The sequence below is a fragment of the Miscanthus floridulus genome, chromosome 12 (assembly GCF_019320115.1).
Source record: "Miscanthus floridulus cultivar M001 chromosome 12, ASM1932011v1, whole genome shotgun sequence".
In the NCBI taxonomy this organism is placed as follows: Eukaryota; Viridiplantae; Streptophyta; class Magnoliopsida; order Poales; family Poaceae; genus Miscanthus; species Miscanthus floridulus.
In genome coordinates this window covers 44,826,237-44,851,135 of record NC_089591.1, presented here as the reverse complement: position 1 = coordinate 44,851,135, position 24,899 = coordinate 44,826,237, and the positions used below count along the sequence as shown (strand labels likewise).

General features: G+C 45.4%; 2 protein-coding genes across 3 annotated transcripts; both read left to right on the top strand.

Moving 5' to 3' along the window:
• The first annotated feature begins 488 nt into the window (after positions 1–488).
• LOC136497778 (uncharacterized) lies at positions 489–5,581 on the top strand. Of its 2 annotated transcripts, XR_010769426.1 has the most exons (9): positions 489–872; positions 3,220–3,300; positions 3,398–3,486; positions 3,573–3,647; positions 4,078–4,139; positions 4,220–4,285; positions 4,383–4,583; positions 4,700–4,862; positions 5,164–5,581. XR_010769426.1 is itself a non-coding variant. In XM_066493637.1 (8 exons), exons 1-8 carry the CDS (start codon positions 747–749, stop codon positions 5,244–5,246), a joined length of 783 nt encoding a protein of 260 aa, XP_066349734.1. In that variant the 5' UTR covers positions 514–746; the 3' UTR covers positions 5,247–5,581. The 2 variants fall into 2 exon arrangements, 1 of the variants encoding a protein (XP_066349734.1); XM_066493637.1 differs by lacking the exon at positions 4,700–4,862 and having other exon boundaries at positions 514–872.
• Positions 5,582–7,680: 2,099 nt separating this feature from the next.
• Positions 7,681–12,160, top strand: LOC136497481 (COP9 signalosome complex subunit 8-like). Its single transcript, XM_066493297.1, has 5 exons — positions 7,681–7,868; positions 7,952–8,028; positions 8,149–8,330; positions 10,482–10,589; positions 11,834–12,160. The coding sequence occupies exons 1-5, from the start codon at positions 7,785–7,787 to the stop codon at positions 11,971–11,973; spliced, it is 591 nt and encodes a 196-aa protein (XP_066349394.1). The 5' UTR covers positions 7,681–7,784; the 3' UTR covers positions 11,974–12,160.
• The last annotated feature ends 12,739 nt before the right edge of the window (positions 12,161–24,899 follow it).

Here is a 24,899-nt window from a genome sequence, read left to right as displayed (position 1 = left end):
GATGACACTGAACAAGGGACATGACAGGGTGAGCCCACCCAACATCCAGGTCGCAAGAACGACAAAGCTCGACGCGTAACGCAACCCAAATCTCAACGCTACCACCCCACGGGGCCCACCACCCGCGGATCCCACATCTGACCGTAAAGCGGCCGGTCAGCGCGAGCGCGACGAGCCGTACGCAACCTACAAGGACGCCGAGACAGCTGGCTCCCCTCCTAGCCGCACGATCACGAACCGACGGCCGCGATCGGCCCTTCCCTCCGCCTCGGATCCCCCGATTCCCACCACGAGTGCCGGCCCGGTCCAGGACGCGAGGCGGAGCAGGCGCGCAGGCCGCACAGGCAGAGTCCCCACCCAACAGGCCAACGGACCAGAGCAAGCAAAGCCGACCGGCCGGCCGGCGCAGGCGCGGGCGCAGCGCACGCGGTCCGAGCGTGCCGGGCCCGGACTCCCACGGCGCCGAGCCGGTGTCTGTCCCTGTCGGACCCGCTCGGACCGACCGAGCCGGCAACCAAACCCTATCCACCCCGCCGCGGCCTCCTTCCCTCCCCTCTTAAAACCGCCACCACGTCGGCGCCTCGTCGGAGAAACCACCACCAAGTTCAACAACGCCCGCAACCGCAACAACACTCGACGCACGCAGCCTTCGCCTTCGCTTCCGAGGGGAGGTTCTCTCCGTCTTCGAGCCTGCGGTTGCTCAACTCAAGCGAGGAGGAGGAGCAGTAGCAACAGAGTCGTCGCAGATGGATCGGTACCACAGGGTGGAGAAGCCGCGGGAGGAGGAGGCCCCTATCGGCGCCAACGAGATCCGCATCACGGCGCAGGGCCGGCCCCGCAACTACATCACCTACGCGCTCGCCCTGCTCCAGGTTCGAGTTCGACCCACACGCCTACCTTCTACTGCTACTTGCTCCTTTGCTTCCGCCGCCGTTCAGCCTATGTCCATCTAGGATTCTAGGCGGAGAAGGAAACCAACCGCGGTTTTTATTTTTACCCCCGGGCGATTAAAAAGGAGGCATTTACATGTATACCATTAATTTTTTTTAATTACACATAAATATTAAAAAAAATTAACCCTTCGTTGTAAACTTTTTTTTTCTGTCTCCGGTCCATTCCGTCAGGTGTTGGTTTCGTTTTTTACCGTTACATGGTCCGGTCAGTACCCTTCTCATCCCTATCCTCTCTCTCTCTCAAACTCTCAGCGCGCCCGCGCCCGCTCTCGCGGCGGCCGGGGCTAGGCTGGGCGGTCGTGCGGAGCAGCGGTGCCGAGGCTGTCACCACGGCCGCGAGCTCGCGCGCGTTAGCCTGGATGAGGTGGCGCTGTGGTTCGTTCCTTTTCGTTTGATTCGTGCTATGTACTCCTTAAGTGAATTTGATTGAATCGACTCGAGCATGAAGAAATCGAACGAATTGCGTTTTTTTGGTTTTTTTTCGTGTTCTTGGCTACGATCTGATTTTCCGGAGTTTGAGTCAATCTCAAGCGATGATATCTTGGGGATAGGCTCGTGCCAAGCTGAATTTCACCTGTGCAAATTTTGAGTTCGATTCGTGGAGTTTTGGGTCGGTTTTTGTCGATTGTTTGTCCGCTCCTTTTTCTGTTCGTGAGTTCGTAGGTCTCTGTTCGTTGCTAGCAGTATTGGCTGCTCGTCTGTTTGGCAGGGGGGCGTGCGTGGGATTGGCTGAGCCAAAGGGGCGTGAGTGCCCAGCACCTTCGGTGCTCATCCAGCAGCCATGCTTGCTTTCCCAGCGCCGAGTGCTCCCTGTGCGTGAACGTTTTTGTTCTTCTTCGTTCTCGGCTGTGTGCAGACCCGCAGTCGTTCTGTCCCTCCCTGTCTCTGCGTTCGTCGGTCTCCTGTATTCCGGCCACGAGCAAACCAGCACAGCAGCGTGCTTGATTGGGCTGCTCGCCGAGCCGGAGTCCAGCACCGAGTGTGCTTGCATCGAGCTGTGCTTGTTCCGGGCCGTGCGTGGCCTTCTTGGTTCCTGTGCGTGCGTCCATTCAGCAGCAGTTTGGAGAGCAGCCCCTCCGTTCAGCAGCAGGATGGCGGCCGCGAGCACGGGCGTGAGCTCCGCCGAGCGGGGCTCTGCCGGCTGCAAGCGCGAGCTCTGCCGGGCGCGGACGCGAGCGTGAGAGCCGCCGGCCTCGGACGCGAGCGCGAGCAGTGTGGACTAAAGAAGCTCGCGTGGACTAAAGAAGCGAGAGGTATTTTGGACCTTTATACTGATTGGGCCCACATGTAACGGTGAAAAACGAACAGAACACCGCTGGAATGACTTGGAGAGCAAAGAAGTTCAGAACGATGGCACTCGTGTGCGGTCAATTTTTTTAATGGCTTGTGTGTAATTAGAAACTTTTTTAATGACATACATGTAAAAGCCTCATTAAAAAGGCTAGGTTTTTAACTAAGTGCGGGTTCGGCGAGTGTGCAGCCCTGCGGGCCGCGCGGCGAGGGTCTGGAGTGGCCTCGATGGTGCTCCTTCGGTTAGGGCTTCGAAGTTGAATTATTTACTGTTCTAGGGCTCGTCAGCCTGTTTGGTTGGCTGGTTCGTATCGTTGCTGGTTCGTGAAGAAGTACTGCTGGCTGGTTTGTGTGAGAGAAAAATACTATTCCGGCTGGAAATTTACGATCGTTTACGACAAGCCACAGCCAAACGAACAGGCTGCGTGGGGTTAGGGCTTCCAATTTGAATTATTTACTGTTCTACTAGGGCTCAGATTGCGGTTAGGCTTATTATTCCCCCCCAATGGCGAGGAAGGGCCGTAGCAACCACCTGCTGGCGTTGGTTACGGAGTACTATTAATTTCGTTATTTTATTAGAAGATTGCGTTGGGTAGGAGTGGTTTATTGGTTTGCATCATTGTTGTACATGTTGGATATGTGGGGTCTCTGTGTGCAGATGCATCTTTTACTGTTTGACTAAGATACTCAGTTTGGATTTTTGGATTAAATTTACTCATGTATGATATTTTCACATGGATTGACTATTATGGATGCTGAATTTGGTACTGTTCATTAATGACTCTTCGTACTGTTCCTGCTAGTTGTGATGATGTCCATTATGCTTGTAGGTCGATTTGAATTTTACAACATTAATCTACTACTACTAGTCTGGGGAATATCCATGTCTCGATTACCTAGAATGTCTGCTGTTGTTTGTCTACTAGACTAGATCATATATTAAATGTTTCGGTTTCTTGTTCCTAATCCATTACAGGACAACGCAACGGATGACATTATCATCAAGGCTATGGGAAGGGCGATCAACAAGACAGTTGTCATTGTGGAGCTTCTTAAGGTGGGATTGCGAAACACCACTTGTTAATGAATGCTACCCTTTGTAGTATAATATGCCAATTATTGACCCATTTATGCTATATATATATCCTGAGCAGAGGAGGATTGCTGGTCTCCATCAGAATACCTCTATTGAATCCATTGACATAACTGACACTTGGGAGCCGTTGGAAGAAGGCCTTGTCACGTAAGGGGCACTATTGTCTTCTGTTTATGTTGTCTTGAAAACAGATATGGCATATTTTATCTGACCCCTTCATTTTTCCATGACAGTCTTGAGACCATTCGCCATGTGTCCTTGATCACTATTAAATTGTCAAAGAAGGAGCTGGATACATCATCCCCAGGGTACTAATTTCCTTCTACCTCATCTATTCAAAATTTTGCAGGAGTGTACATCTGAATGTTTTTAACTACAATTGTAGATTGTTCAATTTATCTTCCATTATCATGTATACATTGTTTCTGCTAGGATAAATTTGTATCACCTATGTCTACATTTTGCTATGTTTTCTCATATTATAAGCACATTCATACTTGTGTAAGCATAGAAGGCAGTAGATTTAATTACAGAGGACTTTCCTCCAAACAGCACAACCCTTTCCTCTACTTTGGAGAAGCCTGACATTGGTTTGCCAGATTTGTAATGTGCTGACCATAACTGTTTTGCTTAGCAGTTCGGGTAGCCTTTTTCGTTCACTTTTAAATGGATTCTGATGCATTATTTCTCTTTGTGAAACATATATAATGACATGAACATGACTTGTTTCTTTTGCAGTTACCAGCCACCCATACCAGCTGACCAGGTCAGGCCAGCAGCTGAGTTCGATCAGGATGCAGGTGTGCTGCTGTTAATCAGGAATCTTTGTAACATTTTCCTCTTGTCCATGTGACCGAATATTTTTATTTAATTTCTGCAGAGGCTGTACCAAGTGGTCGTGCAAGAGGACGTGGTCGTCGGGGCAGGGGCAGGGGGAGGGGAAGAGGTACGCTTGGTTATAGTAGTTTCAGTATGTTTCTATGATCGGACTTACTTTGATATATCTATGATTTCCTCATTGCATTTGGATCACTGCGATGTAGGGTTCAGCAATGGGGGAGTAGACTATCATGATGAGTTTGGAGAACCAGAGGAGGCTCCCCGTGGATATCGTGGCAGAGGGAGGGGCCGTGGAGGTCGTGGATCTTTTGCACCTGGAAGGGGCTATGGTGGTGATAATTATGCGATGGGAGAAGCTGGTGGATATGATGATGGATATAATGCACCACCTATGCAAGGATATGGTTAGTTCTGTTTAGATATGTTCTGTGTCGTCTCTAATTTCTTCTTTCTAGTTGCTTATTATAGGACCACCTTAGAAAGTAATTACACCCACTCTTTTTTTTTTGCTTTGAATTAGTTAGGAGAAGGGTGGGCCTGGTGCAAGCGGTAGAGTCGTACCGCCTGTGACCGGAAGGTCCCGGGTTCGAGTTGTGGTCTCCTCGCATTGCACAGGCGAGGGTAAGGCTTGCCACTAACACCCCCTTCCCCAGACCCGCACAGAGCGGGAGCTCTCTGCACTGGTACGCCCTTTTTTTTTAATTAGTTAGGAAGTAGGTGGTTTTATAACATGACGTTCAGTGAAACATTTTTTTTCCATTATTTTCTACCATCTCTCAAGATAACTTTAGCAATCATGATTCTTTATTGGACATGAAACTATATGGAATTAAAATATTAAACGTGCAGTAACTTTATCAGCATCCTGTTTCTTTTTGAGCTATTTATGTAAAAAATAGGAAGGAATTGCCTTTCTTTATCTTCAGAGTCATCTGAAAATTTCCCCCTGGGATGAAGTACTGAATCATTTGTTATTAACTGCAGAAGGTGGCAGAGGAAGGGGCAGAGGTCGGGCCCGTGGTCGTGGGCGTGGAAGCCAAGACCAGGGACCTCCTCCACAGCAGTAGATTGGCTGGTGCATCAACTCTGGGATGCCATAACCTAGCAGTAGATTGGCTGGTGCATCAACTCTGGGATGCCATAACCTCTGTTCCTTCCACAAGTGTTACCGTCCCTTGTAACATTTTATCTGGTTACTAGGTTTATGTTGAAAGTTGACATAGTGACTCCAGTGTGGGGAATGAGGCTAGTTATGATTTTGTAGCTAGGTTATTCGTCCATTTGCCTATTTATTATCTCGTCAGATCAGACTTCGTGCCGTTCCAATTGTGTAAAACATATTATCAAGAAGATTCTTTTATGTTGCAAATCACAGACTGAAAATGCTTGTTTTCAACTTGAATACCATAGTTCTGTGAACATGATAGTGAAATGCACTTAACAAGTTCAGCGTCTATGCAAAGTTTGTTGTTTGCTTCCTATTGTCCTAGCCTCATTGGCTTTTTAGTTAACCCTTAATTTTGAGTCTTAATCTCCCTGAGTAATCGATTTCTAAGCACCCGGCTCTTGAGCGATGAAAAACTAAACTCTTTATTGTTTGATCCTAGCAACTTGTTCACCGTTGTGAACGCAGTTTTGTCTTTGTTAACACTGGTTTTAGGTGTAGTGAGTTGCTGGTCGCTTGTCGCTTCAGACAGATTATCACAAGCAGAAGTGTAATCCCATCCCGTTCGCTTGTCTTAAAAATACTTTGTTCGGCTTCTTTTTTCAGCCAGAACAGTGTTTTTCTCTCACAACAATTCAGCCGGAACAGTGTTTTTCAGCCAGTTTCAACCAAGTTTCAGACCAGCGAACAGGGCCATATTTTCGTCTCCCTTCAATTTAAGCTGCTGCAAACTACTGTAATAATTGTGCAGCACTGTTTCTTGGTTCCAAACAGGCCCGCGTCAGGAAACACCAATGAGAAGGGAGTCCAATATTGTCCCTGAGCCTCAAGTTCATCACAGTTCACAGGCAATAAGTGTAGGAGTTATTTTGGAATAAAAAGAGCTTTCCATGGAGTCGTTAATTCGTTATTTGCAACAACATTTTGTGTACGCAAAACTCTAGTATATTCCAGCACAATACAAGAGAAGATTATGAGCAAACAGACCCAAAAGAGTTGAATGGAAGATTTTATTAAATTTCAAGTGCATTATATTGAAAAGTCATGATTTTTTTCCGGCCTCAGTATAACCAAAGAAGCATATAGCCTTTAATAAAAAGAAGTCATCCACGATCTAGTAACACTCAGCCCGAATACTAGAACGCCACATATGTACCTGTGAGAAAATAACCTTGGGCACCTATGCTAAGTCTTGCGTAGCCTTCACAACCAAATCCGGTGAACCCTAAAAAAAATCCTGTGAACCTGACTTCTGAAGGATAGCCCATATAAGGAGCTGGTGTATAAGCTCAAGGGAGTTTGAGTGAATTCAATTCTTTTGGTGAAAGAATGGGTTCGACGTGAGTATTTCTAACTGTTTCCGTGACGCTTGGTGGATAATAATATGGCCTGAGCAGATAAACATAATCTTAATTATTTTCCTAGACCCTATGTATTTATTTTAATTATTTATACATTAAAACAGCAGGCGTCCCGCCTAAACCCTGGCTTAGCTTGATGCAGCCCGTGGAACGATCAAGGGTACGATTTTCAAGCCAATAAAGAACCTTTTTTAGCTCGGCTCACGAAATACTCAGATCTAGGATGGGTAGTCTATCTAGAAAGATAGATATAAACCGATAAAGAAGAAGGAAGAATATAGAGAGATACCCATCCCAAAAAAAAATAAAGTTCTTTTGGCTAGCAAAAAAAAAAAAATAGTTATAGTAGAGAGACATGAAACAGCAACGAGGAAGGAACACCTACAAATCTGCCCTCTCCCCTCCTCATCTCATAAATCGAAGTGAGCGCTCTGTGGTATGACTGGCTTATTATTTTTATTTTTATACTATAAATTCATTTTTTATTAGTTGGTAAAGGTTCTTACTATATTATCGACTATGTCTTGTATTGAGAGCATAATAGTATCTCAGCTAGAATGCTCCACTTAGATTTTCTTTTTCATAACTTGAATAAAGAATTTTTTTTACAATGTCATCTAACGTTCATATGCTAACTATATTCCACTAAAATAACGATTTTTTTTTGTATTAGAAATTTCATTCAACCATTTTTCTCATCTATCGACTCATAACCTCAGGGATTCCTTACAAATTCTGCTGATCATAAGAACTGAATTCAATATTTTTCTTGTGGCTTTGACGTTCAGATATTGTTTTTCTCTGAATTAATTAAATTTTCGATTAAATAAAGGACTAAGGAGGAATATATAGGAGTTGTAGATTTTTCCTAAAAAAACAAAAAAGGAAGAGCACCTTTGTATAAAGATTGGGCTGGATGGCCCATATCCTTGTAGGGTGGGCCGTATGGGAGACTTACTAAAGCAAAAGGAACTGCTCGGAATTCACACGAGTCCCCAACAAGGCCACAAATCCCAATTCCAAAACCCTCTCTCCGTCCCGTCCTAACCTATCGCCGGCGATCTCCTCCTTCGCCGCCAATGGATCTCTCCGCCGTCCAGGCCGCCCTCTCCAACAAGTCCTACTCCGCCCTCGCCCCCCTCTGCGATGAGCTCCTCCTCCAGGTACCCTTCTGGCCTCTCTCCCCCAACCCCGTCCCACATCCGCGCAAGGGTTAGCGCCCCGCCTCACGCGATTCAACTCGCAGGCCGCGTCCAAGGGAGCCACCACCGACGAATGGCCCTACTCCGTCCACCTCCTCGCCCACCTCTACGTCAATGACCTGTATGCGATCCGCCGCCCTTGCCCTCGTTTTTTCCCCTTCCTTTTCTGGGTTTGGGGCTAGGGTTTTGTTAATGACGATGCCTTTGTGTGTGTGCGTGGTTGGGGCTTGGGAGGGAGCAGGAACAGCGCGCGGTTCTTCTGGAAGTCGTTGCCGCAGGAGGTGAAGGACACGCGGCCGGAGCTCGCCGCGGTCTGGAGGATTGGTCAGTGCCTCTGGAACAGAGATTATGCTGGCGTCAACACGGCTGCACAGGGGTTCGAGTGGGGCCCTGACCTCGCTGAATTCATCACTGCCTTCCTAGGTATATGGATTGCTTTCATTGTTATCGATGACATATAATTTTCCTATGGTTGTGTGCAAAGTAGCGAAGTGAAACTTGAATTGTTTGCTTTCATAGAGATTTGATAGTCTAGTGGCATGGGTGGGTAGAGGCTGTTGAACATATTGTCACCATGGATTGGTAATGGGAGAATTTATCTGTTGAATTGGGCTGCACTGAGAATCAGATATCCTCTGTGAATATGATGATGGAGAAGTTCGCAGGGGAACTTCATGGCTGTTCTACGATACTCTGATTTATTCTGTCAAATTTATTGTTTCAAGGTGTCAACTGGCCATAGTGCCTTGTCTTTCCGTAAGATGGTATTTTTCATGCCAACAAATCAGGTACTTATATTGTTGTGCTATATAGATATCATATCAAAACACAACATATGCTGGCGTAGAATGCACCTTTTGACATAGTATGTGGTGAACCAATAGCCCATTGCTATCTGTTACTTGAGGAGGCTTTTACATGTATGCCATTAAAAAAGTTTGTAATTACACACAGGCCATTAAAAAAGTTGGCCGCACACATATGCCACCGTTCTGAACTTTTTTGCTCTCCAAGCCATTCTGTCGGTGTTCTGTTCGTTTTTCACCGTTTGGGAGTCCTGACAAGTGGGTCCGGTCAGTCAAAACGTCCGTAATACCCCTCTCATCCTTATCCTCTCTCTCTCGCGCGCCCGCCCCTGTCCTCTCTCTCTCTCTCTCTTGGAGCTCTCCCGCGCCTGTCCTCTCTCTCTCTCTCGGAGCTCGCCTGCGTCCGCGCCCGCGCCCGCGGCGGCTGGCCGGGGCAGAGCTCGCCCACGCGCGCCTGCGGCGGCTGGCCGGGGCCGAGCTCGCCCGTGCGTGCCCGAGGCGGCCGGGGCGGAGCTCGCCCGCGTCAGCGCCCGCGCCCGCGGCGGCTGGCCGGGGCGGAGCTCGCCCGCGCGCGCCCGCGGCAGAGCTCCCCCGCGCCCCTGTCCTCTCTCTCTCTCTCGGAGCTCCCCTGCGCCCGCGCCCGCGGCGGCTGACCGTTGCGGAGCTCGCCTGCGCGCGCCCGCTCCCGCGGCGGCGGTCCGGGGCCGAGCTCGCTCGCGCCCGCATCGGCTGTCGGGGCTCGTGCCGCCGCTGCAGCTCCCCGCCATCTCCTTCTTCTTGGCCGCGGCGGCGCGGGAGGCACCCCTGCCGGCTCTTTATGTCAATGACTGGACATCGCGGGGAACAAGTTCACCGGCGAGATCTCGCCGGACTTCAACAAGGGGTGGGAACTCGGCATGGAGCCTATGGATGTCGAGCCGAAGGGACAGAACGGCTCAGCAGCTGGTGCAGGCGGCCACAACGGCACTGCGGCGGCCGTGGCAGTTCCGAACGCCACGGCCTCTGCGGCTATTGAGGCGGCAGCGAAGACCGGTGGGTCGACCGGGTCCAAGAAGCTCATCTTCTTCGGCCCCATGGCAGCAGCCCTGCCGTTCGACCTGGAGGACCTGCTGCGCGCTTCTGCGGAGGTGCTGGGCAAGGGCGCGCTCGGGATGGCGTACAAGGCGGTGATGGAGAACGGGTCCGCCGTGGCGGTGAAGCGCCTCAAGGACGTGGACCTTGCCCAGCATCACCGCGAAGGGGAAGCAGCAGCACACCGCTTGCGCCGCGACAGAGAGTTTGGGTGGCTGACAAACAGACCCCACCGTGGGTAAAATGATCATTTCACCTGTCGGTTTGACACCGTTAAGTAGAAAAACGGACGGAATGACTTAGAGAGCAAAGAAGTTCAGAACGGTGGCATATGCGTGCGGTCAACTTTTTTAATGGCCTGTGTGTAATTATAAACTTTTTTAATGGCACACATGTAAAAGCCTCTTACTTGAGAGGAAGTTATGACTGTAATCTTTACATCTTCTGTTCAAAAATTGTAAAATTATAAGTGCACCTCTTAATTTAGTGACCAGGCAGAATTTATTAAAAACAAAATTGAGATGTTGAATAATTTAATAATATTCTTCCTCTGGCGTTCTCTGTACAGAAAGTATGATTTCCAGGGTGTTAACATGGTGAATGGTTTTGTTTTTCTAGCTTGATTGTTTTTTTTTTATAATGCGAGTTTAACTAGTTAAGGACTTTAGGTGGATATCTGATCTTCGTTGTAATGCAGAGAGCTACAGACAGAGGATATTCAAGCTGTTGACTTCTGCGTATTCCACAATTAGCGTGGCTGATGTGGCTCATTTCATGGGGATGAGTGAGGAGGATGCTACAAACTGTATGTTTTGTGATCCACCCATTTATATTTTTTTTTCTAGTTTCAACATAAGAGTTCTACCATATTCAATGGTTTTTTGGGTATGTTTTAAGTTGTAGTGGAGTGGTGCACTTTTGGGATATGTTGAATTCTTTTCAACTTTGCGACTCATTTCTTTGTCTTAGATTTATTAGATTGTTGCATTTAAAACGTGTTTCCTCAGCTCTTGAATGTAAATGTATTGAAGAAATGAGAGCTCAATCGTACTTTTTTTTTCTCTAGCTGTAAATAGTTATTGATGGGGTTGGATCGTGTTAGATCCTATAACTCTTGAGAAGTCTTATATTTGTAACACCATTAACTTATTTAATGTATAGATGACACAATTGATTTCCATCTACCTATTGATCCACTTTATAAGCATAAATTATGAATTTTGACATTGAGAGATTTTGATTGTATTACCATTGAGTCTTATTTGAACTGAACATCATCTCCTTATTATCTTTTAAATATATATAAGAGGTTCTTGTGGGCAGTCTCATTTGTCCTGATCTGATATGTTTTACTTATGCTTACAATAATAGCTGTAAACTTATTTTCTCATTGCCAGCAACTTTTCTAGTAACTAGTATACTTGTTATGCTAAAGTGATTTGCCTTCTATTGATCTCAGGCTATCTTATACTTCCACATCTCTAGTAGTTTGCCTACTTAGTTGCCTAGTATGAACTTTCAAATTTCAAAAACAGTAGAAATAGGGAATATTTAACTATTTGCCATTATATTGATGTGGGTGGAAAAGGATTTGCCACTTTTTGATGGGATGGATGTGAGAGGCCAGAGCGTGACGCCTCTAATAATGGCAAAAATGTCCCATTCTGGCTTACTATTGACCAGTGACTTGCATGGATAATAGCCGTGGTACTGTTGGATACTACATAGAGTTTTAGTGTTTCCACTTCTCTGGATTTTTATGTTGTGCATCAGTTTCCCCCTACATTTCTTTAGAATGTCATATGTGTAACTCAGTTTGATAAGAACTTCAGTTAGCTCTTTGCACTATTACTTTATTTGGATTGTCAGTGCTGGGAAACATTTTTGTATGCGTATAAATGTGTGATGGCTGCCTGAACTACTTTGGCAGATGGGCCTGTGTACTTGGTGTGCAGATAGCTATGCAAATTTTCCCTTGCCCTGTTGCAGTTGATCTTTACCTGCTCTAGAATTATTAGATTATAACAACTTCTGTTGCCCCCATTGCAGATGCCGTGCAAAACAGTTGGAGCTTGGATGCAGCAACCAGGATGCTTACTGTCAAAAAGCTAAAGGCTCAGACCAACCAGAAGCTTGACGCGAGCAAGCTGCAGCGTTTAACTGAGTGTGTTTTCCACCTTGAGCACTGATGCTCGCTGTCAATTGTGTTGCATCCCCGTTGGTTCTCTACTCCACATTTTAAGAAGCATGTTTATCAATTATCATGTGATAGCTAGATGCCTGAACGACTGGTCGCTTTTGGCTGAGAAGTGAGATCTCTCAGTGATGAATTTCTCTGTAAGTGGTTTCTGATAGCGTCCTAGCGGTTACTGAGCCTATTGGTTGTTCGTATGGTGGCCCCTCCGGTCAGACGCGCACTGAAATGAATCACACTTCGTCATTACTCTGGACCTTACTGAACCACTTCGACTTGCTAAGGAAGTCTTAGGTTGCAGAAAATTGCTACCAGTTGCTCATGCCCACGGTCCAACATATTTCATAGTGAACTCTCTTGACATTTGTAAAAGCTGGTTGATTTGTTTCACACTAAAAAGGGTCTAAACAAATGACCAGGAACTGAAACAGGAAGTAGTTGTCATTAAATTTCCCAATATTATTGCACAGTGCTCCGATCGTTGGTAACGTCGGGATAAGCATTGCGTGTGTTTGATTCTCTAGCTGGATTCGATGACTAGAATCTGCTACACGTAATCCACAGTGCACAGTATTCCAAAGTGTTGCGCCTTTCTTCAACCTCTAGCACCTCCAAGCTTCAATCTATGGCAGAAAAAATTGAGAGGGAAACCTCTAGCACCTCTGAGCTCCAATCTATGGCAGAAAAAATTGTAAGGGCGTTATGAGGAGCTCCGCACACAGGAGCAGAAAAAATTGTAAGGGTGTTATGAGGAGCACCCAGTAGCCTCCTGGTTGGATCCGCTAGGTAGTAAGGCCAATTCAACTTGCCGTATGATCATTTTCGACTCCAGAAGAGAACAGATTTGGCCCGTTCATTTCTTGGTTATTGCGGAAGTCTCAGACCCTTCACCAACGTTGTCTTGGTAAAATGGTGTGAAACAACAATGCAGATATAATGGAGTTCCCAATGCCTGCCAATCCTAACCTATACGACCTGAGTCATTCCCAGCTTTATCTCCCTCGACGGTTCGTCCCATGTCCTTCCCCCTCTACCCTCGGCTGCATAGCACGCCCTTGGGCGTCTTTGTTGTCTTTTATAGTCACAGATATATTTGTTCCACCTAATCTTGCAATAGTTAGTCCCGAATTTAAGAAGAGAACATGCACTTTGCAGCAGCATGTAGTCATCACAACTCATAATCACACTAGGTACGCAAGTATTTTGCGTCATGGTAGCCGGTACCTATTAGGCCATTACCTATATATTGTATGGTTATGCATTTGTAAGGATGTATAACGCTACAAATCATGAAAATTGGCTATCATCTCGTGGGTGAAGCATGCTGCCGGCACCAACAAAAAGAGAACAATAGCCCAAGCAAATTACCCCTTTTGGCTAAAGCATGCTGCCGGCACCAACAAAGAGCACAATAGCAGAAGAAAGGTATCTCAAACTTGCACTCTCCCACCACAGCCGAAGTCAATATGGAGTTGATGGCCTTTTCAAACTTAATTCAAACTCAGAACTAATTTAACACAAACCCAAATTCAAGATAATTCAAGCTACCAAATTCAAGATAATTCAAGCTAAGTTTTGATCTTCCTGTTTTCTTAGTCCATAATATAATTGACATCCTTTAAGTCAAGATCTGTAGATGCTATCTTTAACTTGCAGTTTGCAGTTTTGTTTACCAAGTCCAGCCATCACTCATGCCACTGCCGACAAGCAAACAGAGGTGGCAATGGGCCATGGCCATAGCATCTCTTCACTATTCAACCCATGATGCTTATGATTCAGAATGAATTTTATAGATGATACTTGTACATTGGATGCATTTGTAAGGACATGAACGCTGAATGTTAGATGATGGCAGCGTAGCTAGCTTAGTCTTGACACTTTGCATAAGTATGACCATTTCGAGTAGCTAGGAAAAGAAAAATGATTGTTTGGCAAACCGGTGGAACAGATCAAAATATTACACAAAATTCAACCTCGCCACCAAATATCATGTATTATTGTAACGAATCCAAGTTCTATTAATTGTATATTGCTCTAGGTTTATCAGTCCCTGCATGATAGCCGTGATATCTTGGGGCTATCACGGAGGGGCAAGAGATTCAGAATTTTGGGTTTTGAAATTTCAGTTCGTTTCACCCTGCTTCAGGCTGAGTGCAGTTTCAAGCTTACATTTTACTTGTGCCTAGTCCACATATATATTATGTAAAATCAAGAAAATGGACTGTATCACCTTGTGGCTGAAGCATGCTGCCAACAAAAAGATTAAAAGATGACATTAGCGAAAGTAAAAGCATGTTGCCGCTATCAACAACAGAACAATAGTGCAAGAAAGGAACCACAACACTTGCTGTGCGTTTTCTCCCCTGCCAAAAAGTAACATGGATTTGATGGGTATTCGAATTTAATTCAAATTCAGAACGAATTGAACACAAACTTAAAACCAAGGTAATTCGAGCTAAGTTTTGACCTTCTTGTTTTCTTAGTTCATATCATAATTGATATCCTTTGAGTCAAAATTTATTTATAGATGCTATCTTTAACTTGCAGTTTTGAATTATGACAAATCCACTCATATGCCAGCCGGAAAAGCAAACAGAGAGTGTTGCGATGTAGTCACGTGCGCCCACTGTTTCTAACTGCAAATTTCCCCATGGCAAAATTGCAGTAATACCGTTCCATCCCATGGTAAAACTGCAAAATGGCCAGTTTACTCAGTCTGTGAACTCCGTAGGAAGAGTCTAATCCTCACTATTTAACCCAGCCCATAATTATTTTTAGTTCACAGGTATATAGAAATTCTGCCCGGCTCTCTTTGTTGGGCCTGATCCACTTGTATTTGCTAGCATGGATATAGTTGAGTTCCTTATGCCTGCCAATCCTATATGGCTTGAACCATAAGCCTTACATTTCCCCACGCGATATGCCATCCCCATTTATCTCCTCTTCCCATGTCCTTTGCTCCTCTGCTCCTGCTCCTTAGAACACCCTTTTGGGCCTCTCTGTTGTCTTATATAGTCACAAACATATTTGTTCTACTTAATATTGCAATAAGGATGTCATCCTACATTTAAGGGAAAAAATACACTCCGCGGCAGGGTGTAATAATCAGAACTCATATTCACACTACATGTTGTACTCCGATCCACCTACTAAGCATCATGGCACGATGGCAGTGCATATATATTATAAGATTGGATGATGGGTGCATTTGTAATGACATGGATGCTGAATGTTAGATGATGGTAGTGTAGTTAGCTCAGTCGTTTTTGTTTTTGAAAAGAAAAAACTTAATTCTTCAGAGTTCGGAGTTCTAGGATATAGTTGTGGCGGCACCACGACGTTTGGAGCAGGTAGCGAAGGATATCTTTATTCGGGCATATGGATGACGATCTAGTCTTATGATTGAATGTCACTAGAGTATGCTCAGTCTTTTATCTTTAGTTGTGTGCCTATCCTCTAGACAGAGGCTGGAAGCTTTTCGTTCCAAAGTCTGTGTATCAACACTATGTACTGCTACTGGAATGCACTACTGGAATCTCGATTTTTTTTCTGACGGTGCGAAAACCCACGGAAAAATTCGAATACCGTCAGAAAATAACCCACAATAATAGAATGACAGAAAAATCGACTTTTTCTGTGGGTTCACCGTCAGAAACAATTTTTCTGTGGGTCTCGCACGCACAGAAAAATTATGTTCGCCCAGATTAAAACTAATTTTTCTGTGTGTTAATCCACACAGAAAAAAGAAATAAACGCACAGAAAAACACATGTTTTTTTTTTCTGTCGGTCTAGTGAACTCATAGAAAAATTCATTTTGCCCAGATTAAAAATAATATTTCTGTATACCCAGCCTCACAGAAAAAAGAGTTAAACACACAAAAAAAATTTATTTTAAAATAGTAGCAACAACATATTAAAATATATATTGTCCATACAGTACTGAAGTCTACAAGCACGGCTCATAACTAATGACTATCATCATATTTCATCATACATGAATAATATCATTTAGCCATGCATCAACATGTTACATTCAGCAATCTCGATACATATAATCAGCATGAAAGTTGTTACATATCATTATTGTTCATAACAATGGACTTAATGTTTCAATATCATTATACAGTTACAAAACACAATGTTATTGAAATCATATAAACAAAGCACGGCTACTGATCAACATATCTACAATCTGTTCTCAAACTAAGAGATTCCCAAAGTCTTCTGCAAAAGACCATTTTTCATTAATTAGAGTAATCTTGTGAATAGGAAAAAATATTCAGAGGTAAAGAGAAAAGTAATTTCTAATAGACATTGAACTGAATTAACCATAACTCAAGATAGTGTTTAGACACTAGTCCATAAATTTCAGTAAATTTATGAACCCAACCACAAACCAAGCTGTGAGTAAGGTAACAGGAGATAGCTAATATTTGGTTTCATCAACAAAACTGAAAGACCTAATACTTTTCTCCACTAACTCTAATTAGAAAATCAGAGGCACATCATTTTGGAGATGAAATAAGAAATATGCATATTGTCAACATCAAGAATAAATAAAAATAATTATAAAAAAATAGTTCAAATAAGAATACCTGAAGACAGCCAGCCATCAGTATATTTGTCAGTCAAACTGTACTGATCATTGCAGACTTTGACCATGTGTTGGTCCAAAATCTTTTCCAAACCCTGGAAGCACAAAAACAGCTCAATTTAGCAATCACAGACATCCCATTGATAAAAGTACAAAAGCACAAAAACTGATAATAATGCTTGAGAAACAATGCTAAGATAACAATAACATAGCCACGAATAAGATATATTGTTAAAACTAGTTGAGCGTCTTAATTGCAAACTACAATAGCAAGTGCAACCTTGTAATCAGAGAGAACAAAAAAAATTTAGGCTGCAAGTCTAATGACACGTTGAAGAGCAAGTTTAAGAGAGAAATCAGAAATTTGGATGACTAAAAAAATAACATCAGCAGGTGATTTGACACCCAAAAAGAGAAGTGGAAGGGAGGGGGGAAAATATACCTTCAGACCTGGTCACAGCCTCGCTGCTTGTAACAGTTACACCTGGCCATTAAAGAAAGAGTCAAACTAGAAGTACAAGGAAACACTGATTGGTTTTTATTTTGGTCTTTTGGAACAAACCAGTACATGCCAATAACATAGAACGGTCATAATTCATAGCTGTCAATTCAATACATACTAACTCAAGTCAGTTTGCTTTCAAAATTGCATAATAATACATATGCATTTATTACTTTTTAACAACCAAATAGCAATTGTGCATGCTTGGTGTGTCCCCACTATCAGACCATGTATTGACTACAAAACAATTGATAAATTTGATTTAAAAAGTTACAAACTCTTTCGCCACCCTACAACAAATAATTTGATTTGTACATGTCACAAGCCATGTTCTATCGCCAAGTAGCAAGCACAGACTTTTCGTAATCAAACATTAATCAGGAAAATTGAGTGAGCGAGTCTAACCGAGAATCTTTAACCGACCTGAGCCGCTGTTGAAGTAGGCGATGAGAAGGATGACACCCTGCAAACATGAGCACATAACACCATCAGCATCCGGAAAATGACAACTAACAGCAGTAGCAGTCGGGTAACAGACAGAGAGCTAGAATTACCAGGACGACGAGGGCAAAGGTGAGCACGGGAGGCGAGCGTGACTTGGGGTGGAACATGATCCAGTTGGGGTGAGAAAGATAAGATGGAATGCTGTGCCTGCTGAGAACTCACAAGGTACTGCTCAATGGAAAGAGACAACTGATTCTAGTAACAAGGACTGGAAAGCAGATGGATGGGGTGCCAAATCTGGTAACAGGAGCAGCCAAAGAAACAATAGAGGAGAAGAACATTCTTCTAGAAGTTGACCATCTCCAGAAATTTCACATTTGAAAGTATTACCTAAGTTTCACAGGCCAAGACAACAAGTATATGATTTGCATGCAAAAAAGTCATGTTCTTCTACAAATAGCAATGCAAAAATCACAGAGCTCTATTGAACTAAGCTAATAGAAAAGAAACTATTGGTCATTCCAGATCCATTAGAGAGCAGTATGTCAAAAGCACAAGAACTACATATATTTCACCTAGAGCAAAAGAACAAGAGCAAAAGAACTCGAGAAATGGCTCAGATTTACCCATTATCAGCATGACAACTGCAACTTAATTTCACCTGGAACTTAATTTAATTCTCTCTATCTAATGGGAATTGAACTGGCCACAGAACTGGTTGCTTGTACTGGTACAAGCCATCCTAGTTAAGCAGCAAACAGAACAAAATATCCCAAGTACCAGCTCATAAGGTGCTAAAGTACAGAAGTTCTCTAATGGAAACCTGATTCATCACAGCCACTCAAGAGTAGTACAAAACAAAAAAAGTCACAAGGCATAGTTAGGGAAAGGGAGAGCAACGTGGCACGAAACTGCAACATAGAAGGTGGTAATTAGATTACTATAAGTATGATGGCTGCAGTCACTAATATGTATATCACAGAAAAAAGAGCAAACCTGTTCAACGTTAGTAAAAGTTGCCTCCTCTGGAATCTCAGAAATTCCAGATGACAATAGGCGACGAGAACGTTCACGTGTGTTGTACAATTTATCCCTGACATCACCAAGTATGACAAGATATGGTTCATTTGGAGGAACTTGCTTCCAGAATTCTGTGAGCAACAAAGCAACAACGCTCAATTAGTAATATAAACCTTTGAACAAATGCAGTAAGCCTCTTTGCAGGGAAAAATGTAATAAATCATCCACTCTACAAGAGAATGTAGGGTGTAGCATCCAAGTTGCTGATTAGGGCTCTGTTTGGTATTGTGGTGGTGGCTCTAATAAGACACTTAGTTCTAATTTTGGATGTTGCTAGTTTGAAAATCTATTTGAATCTGTAACAGTAAAAATCCATGTTAGGAGTAGGACATAAAAAATATATTCAAGTCTATTGAAGAACTATAGTACAATAGATTAATGATTCAAATGAAAGAGGTTTGCAGCCTCCAGAACATATTTCGAAGCTTCTCTCACCTAGCTTTGCTACGTAGGATGTATTAAATTGAAATTATTTTCTACAGACTCAATTTTAGCTGCTTTGACCTAACATATGCAGTTTCTAAAATATCTGATGAGTTCAAGCTTGACTGCGTATCCAAACCATATATAAATTATAAATGGCAATTAGCATGCACACTTTTCTCGAATTAGTATGCATACTTTTTGTAGTGCTTATGCACTAATGCATATAATGTGCAAGTAGAGTGTTTGGGAATTCAAAAGGTATACAGAACCATAATCCTACGGTGAACCATAGACAATAAGAATAAAAATACAAAAATGGCATACTTAAATGGTTATTATCCACAAATATGCAGTTTAATCCAAATTCCCTTGTTAGATTACAGCTCTGTTACCTATATAGTGCTTTGTAGCTTTTCTTGAAGAGCGATGTAGTTCATCTGCACGGATCCGAATCCGGGAGAGGGAGGGACGGCGCCGGGGAAGAAGGCCGGGGAGGGCGGCGCCGGGGACCACCACCACCACGCCAGCACCACGAAGACCGCCGCCACGCCGCACGTCGCCCACCGCCCGCCACCACCAGAGCCTAGATTCGGCCGCCACTGGCCGGATCTGGGAGAGGGAGGGGCGGCGCCGGGGAAGAAGGCCGGGGAGGGGCGGCGCCGGGGACCACCACCACCACGCCAGCACCACGAAGCCCGCCGCACGCCACCCGCCGCCCGCCACCACCAGAGCCCAGATCTGGCCGCCACCGGCCTCCACCGGTCGGATCCGGGAGAGGGAGGGCCGGATCCGGGAAAGGGAGGGGCGGCGCCGGGGAAGAAGAAGGCCGAGGAGGGGCGGCGACAGGGACGGGAGGGGCGCTGGGGGCCGGGTGCCGGGGAAGAAGGGGAGGGGGCGCTAGGGTTCGGGTGCGGAGGAAGAAGAAGGGAGGGGGAGAGGGCGCTGGGGTTCGGGTGCGGAGGAAGAAGAAGGGAGGGGGAGGGGGCGCCGGGGTCCGGGTGCGGAGGAAGAAGAAGGGAGGGGGAGGGGGAGGGGGCGTCGGGGTTCGGGTGCGGAGGAAGAAGAAGGGAGGGGGAGGGGGCACTATCGTTCAGGTGCGTAGGAAGGTAAGAATGGAGGGGGAGGGGTCCCCTGGTGCTCGTTTAAATTTTCCTGTGCGTACATATATTTTCCTGTGCGTTTTTAAGCACCGACAGAATAAGTTGTATTTTTCTGTGAGTGTTGATTTTTTCCGTGTGTGTATTGTCACGCACAGAAAAATCATATAATTTTTCTGTGAGTTTTCATATTTTTTTGTCGGTATATTTTGAAACCGACAGAAAAATCGTATGCGTACCAAAAAAACGCACAGAAAAATTAATCACGCATAGAACAATTCGAGTTTCCAGTAGTGATGCAATAAAATCTTTCGTTTCAAAAAAAAAGTTAGCTCAGTCGTGGTACTTTGCATAAGAATGACTCGGCTTCTGACTAGCTGGGGAGAAAAATGATTGTTTGGCAAACAGGTGCAAAAGATGAAATCTTACTATTACTAACTAGAGGTCTCAATAGATGCACCACATTAATTCTCACCTGCCACGCTAGGACAAAAAATACACATCATCAGAAACATCTTACCTTTAGTTTTATAGAATCTAATAATCATCGTCGATAATAGCCATAAAGAATTACCCACCTATGTCATTATAGAAAATACATAAAGTAACCCCCTAATTTTATGTCTAAATTACCCACTTCAGCCATTACGAATGAGAATTCAAAATAACTCCTCAATTTGTATATATAAATTACCGACGGTCTGTCATTATGAAAAATTATTAAAAATAACCCCCCACAATTTGCATATAAATTACCCATTTTGCAGTAATGAAACATAATTGAAAATATCCCCCTCACATTGCATCTAAAAAAATTACCCCCTTTGCTGTTATGAAAGATAATATAAAATATCCTCTAACTTTTTATCTAAATTACCTACATATGTCATTATAAAAGATAATTTAAAATATATCATAATGATTTTATATATTACCCACCTTTATAATTATGAAAGATAATGCAAAATAACCTCCTAAATTTACAGTCAATCTATGCATATATATGGTTATGAAAGATATTATAGCATATTACATTTATATTTATATCTATCGGTCATTATAAAAAAATAAACAAAAATATATCTCAAATCTACATGTAAATACTAATATATGCTATTACAAAAAATAAATTGATACTGATAAAGTACGAGACATATTTATTTCTATATATTTCTAAATTATGACTACAACTGTAAAATTAAATAACCATAATACTATGTTTTACCATGTATACCAAGTACATATATTATTTTAATATAGCTTATGAAGCATGGAAAGTAGCTTAGGATAAATATTTATTTTAATAATCTTTCGCCATGTATACCATGTATGCCTGAAGGACTGGCCCCTTATGGCAGAAAAGTGAGTTCTCTCAGTGCTGCATTTACCTCTGTGAGTGGTTTCTGATAGGGTGCTAGTGGTTACCGTACCTGTTGCTTGTTCGTACGGTGGCCCTTCCTGCCAGAGGCGCATTGAAATGAGTCATACTTCGTCAATACTCTGGACCTCACTGAACCACTTTGACTTGCTAGGGAAGTCTTGGTTGCACAAAAATGCTAACAGCTGGCATATATATGGAACTGAAACAAGAAGAAATAGTTGTCATTCAATTTGCCAATATTCTTGCAAAGCTCGACGTTGGTCACGTTGCAATAAGAATTGCTTGTGTTTGATTCACTAGTTGGATTGGATGACTAGGATCTGCTACGCGTAATCCACCATGCACAGTATTCCACCGTGCTGCGCATTGCCTACCCATTTTTACCGGTGTTCTTCGATTCTGCTGATGAGGAGACGTCTGCCATTGACCTTTGATTTCGCTGAGGATGATACGTCTGCGGGTGACGGGCCAATACAAATTGGCTCATGATTATTTTCGGCTCCTAAACACATCAAATTTTGCCCCGTTCCTTTCTTGGTTATCGCAGAATTCTTGCACCCTTCACCACATTGACTAGGTACACTGGTATGAAGCAACAACGCAGATATAATGGAGTTCCTAATGCCCGCCAATCCTAACCTATATACGCCCTGAGCCATTCCCATCTTGTATCTCCCTCGTCGGATGATCCCATGTCCTTCAGCCTGTTCGGCTGGGGCTCAAACGATTGTATACGATCGCTAATTATTATTACTGGCTGGTTTGATGTGAGAAAAAAATACTATTCTGACTAGAAATTTACGATCATTTACGAGCAAGCGAACAGACTGCTTACCCCTCTACCCTCTGCTGCATAGGCCCTTTGGGCCTCTTTGTTGCCTTTTATAGTCACATATATATTTGTTCTACCTAATCATGCAACAGTGTAGTCCCGAATTTAAGAAGGAACATGCACTTCGCAGCACGGTGTAGTCATCACAACTCATATAATCACACTAGGTATTGAACCCCGATCTATCTTCTACGCAAGTACTCATCATGGCAGCCAGTACCTATCAGGCATGAGGAACTCTACTGTGCTTGTAAGGACATATAAACACTACTGTGAACACAAGGTTGATATGTGCCCTTGTGGTTCGATTTGTGATGAGTGATCGTCAACGTGATTCACGTCTTGGGTTGAGTTTGTGAACTAACTATGGCGTGAGTTGGGTTGTGCGATATGTCTCTTGGCTTTTGGTGCGCAGGTGTGGAGCTTAGAGGCGGTGGTCGACGACGAGGTGAAGGTCAAGTAGGGACGTGCCGTGCCGATGGACCGGGAGCAGTGAAGGACGGACGTGAGGCTTGGACCGAGTGACCAGGAGGCTGGGTGACCAGCCGCGGTGGCTGACACTTGGAGACATCGACAAGTGCAAGTGTGCATGGGAGTGACCGTGTTGACCGAGTCAAGACGACGGTCGAGCAAGTCGAGCGGAGGCTCTAGAAGACTTGGCGGCTAGGCAGTCGAGGACGGCGGTGGCACGCGTTGAGTGCGCGGGGGACGCGTATGAAGTACGCTACTCACGAGCGGTTCGGTGTGTTAAGTCTCAAAACCATCGGGTGGATGGTTTCCGGATTTGGGCTTCAAAATCCGAGTGCGGTTCCGGCGGGAATCGAAGGCAGCACGTGGCGTCATCGAGGAGTTCGTGTCGAGACAAAGCTATCTCATGAAGGACGCATTGCCATTGGATGCTTCTATCTCGGGTTGGATCATAACGCCCTCGGGTCCAATGGTTCAGCTCAAAATATGTATGGGTATTTTTGGGATTGTGTAATAGCCCTAATAAATAAGTGGTGGTTGCCCTAAACCAGCCTTACCTCTCTAGCTTTTCATTTTACAGAACTCTCTTAGTTTTTCCTTGAGTTAAATACACTGGCGGCCCTTAAACTTGTGGCCCTGTGCCATTTAGATCCACGAACTCTTAAAACCGAAATCTGTCCCCTTGAACTTGTTAAGTCGTGCACCACAGGTCCATACCCCTTCGAGAGGTGCTGACTAGGATATTTTTTTTGCAAAAACCACCCTGCCCTAGTAATCTTCTACCTCTGGTCATCCTTGCCCAGGCTATTGGAAATGGCAGATCATCCCGTCCCCGCTGGAGACGTACCTGTGCTAGCTAGCTAGCTCTTACATGTCCTGGATGGCACCTGCAGGTGGCCGGTGAGGCTCGGGTGATCGGCGCCGCGGCAAGCTGCTGGCGCTGGCGCTGCACCGCACCGTGCTGCTGCTCCTCGCCGTGGCGCTGCCCATCTCCCTGTTGTGGGTCACCACCACGGGTTGCGTGGTCAAGTTGCTGGGACAGGACGAGGGCGTGGCAGAAGGGGCGCAGATGTTCGCCACATACGCGGTACGCCTTGGCCAACCTCGCGGTGCTGGCCGTGCTGCACCCGCTGCGCATCTACCTCGGGTCGCAGAACCTGACGGTGCCCATCACGGCGTGCTCCCTCTTCTTGGTGCTGCTGCACGGGCCCATCCGCAACCTCATGATTGTGGCCTCCCTTCTGGCTAACCCGCGCGTCACCATGGCGTCCATGGGCATCCTCATCCAGGCCACATCGCTCGTCTACCTGCCCTATCCTCGCTGGGCCAGGGCGCGTCCACGTGCGTCAGCCACCAGGTAGGTGCGGGCCGCCCCACGGGGACGCGGCGCACCGCCGGCGCCGCCCTCCCCATCGATGTGGGCATGGGCCTGGCAGCCGCCACCTTCATGGTGTCCGTCTGCTGCCACTGGGGCCGCTTGTTCACGTCGGACATGGACATCCTCTTCCTCACGGCCGTGGCGTTCCCCATCACGGGGCTCTGCAAGCTCGACAACTGCCCACAGACGGCAGGCTACGGCGTCCTCTGCGGCAGCGCCCGCCCGGCCAGCGGCGCACGCATCAACCTAGTGGGCATGCCGGTAGGGGTGGCGCTTGCATTCGGCGCCCGCCTGGGCTTCGCCGGCCTGTAGCTCGGCCTCCTCGCAACGCAGGCCGCCACCGAATCGGACGTCGAGGTCGGACGCGCCAAGGAGCTGACCAACGCCAGCACCACGCGCACCGACAGTGTCGCGATGCCACGCATCACGCGCGCCTCGCCCTTGCGCGTGTACGGCTGGGTCGTCCAGCTCGGGGCGTTCATCCCCGGCGCCAGACCCGTCACGTTCACTGCCAGGCCGTCGGGATGGACTCCTCATCCACCAGCTTGAAGCCTCTCTTGTCTTTTAGCAGCAGCCGCGGCTAGTGTCGTGGCTCGGACCGGCATCGCGGACAGCTCCGCTTGCGTTGACGAAGCTCATCGGGAGGCCTGGAGGGAAAGAAAGCCGGCGGTGGCGTGCTGGCGTCGAGCGGCTATGGCGGCAGGTTGGCGTCGAGCGG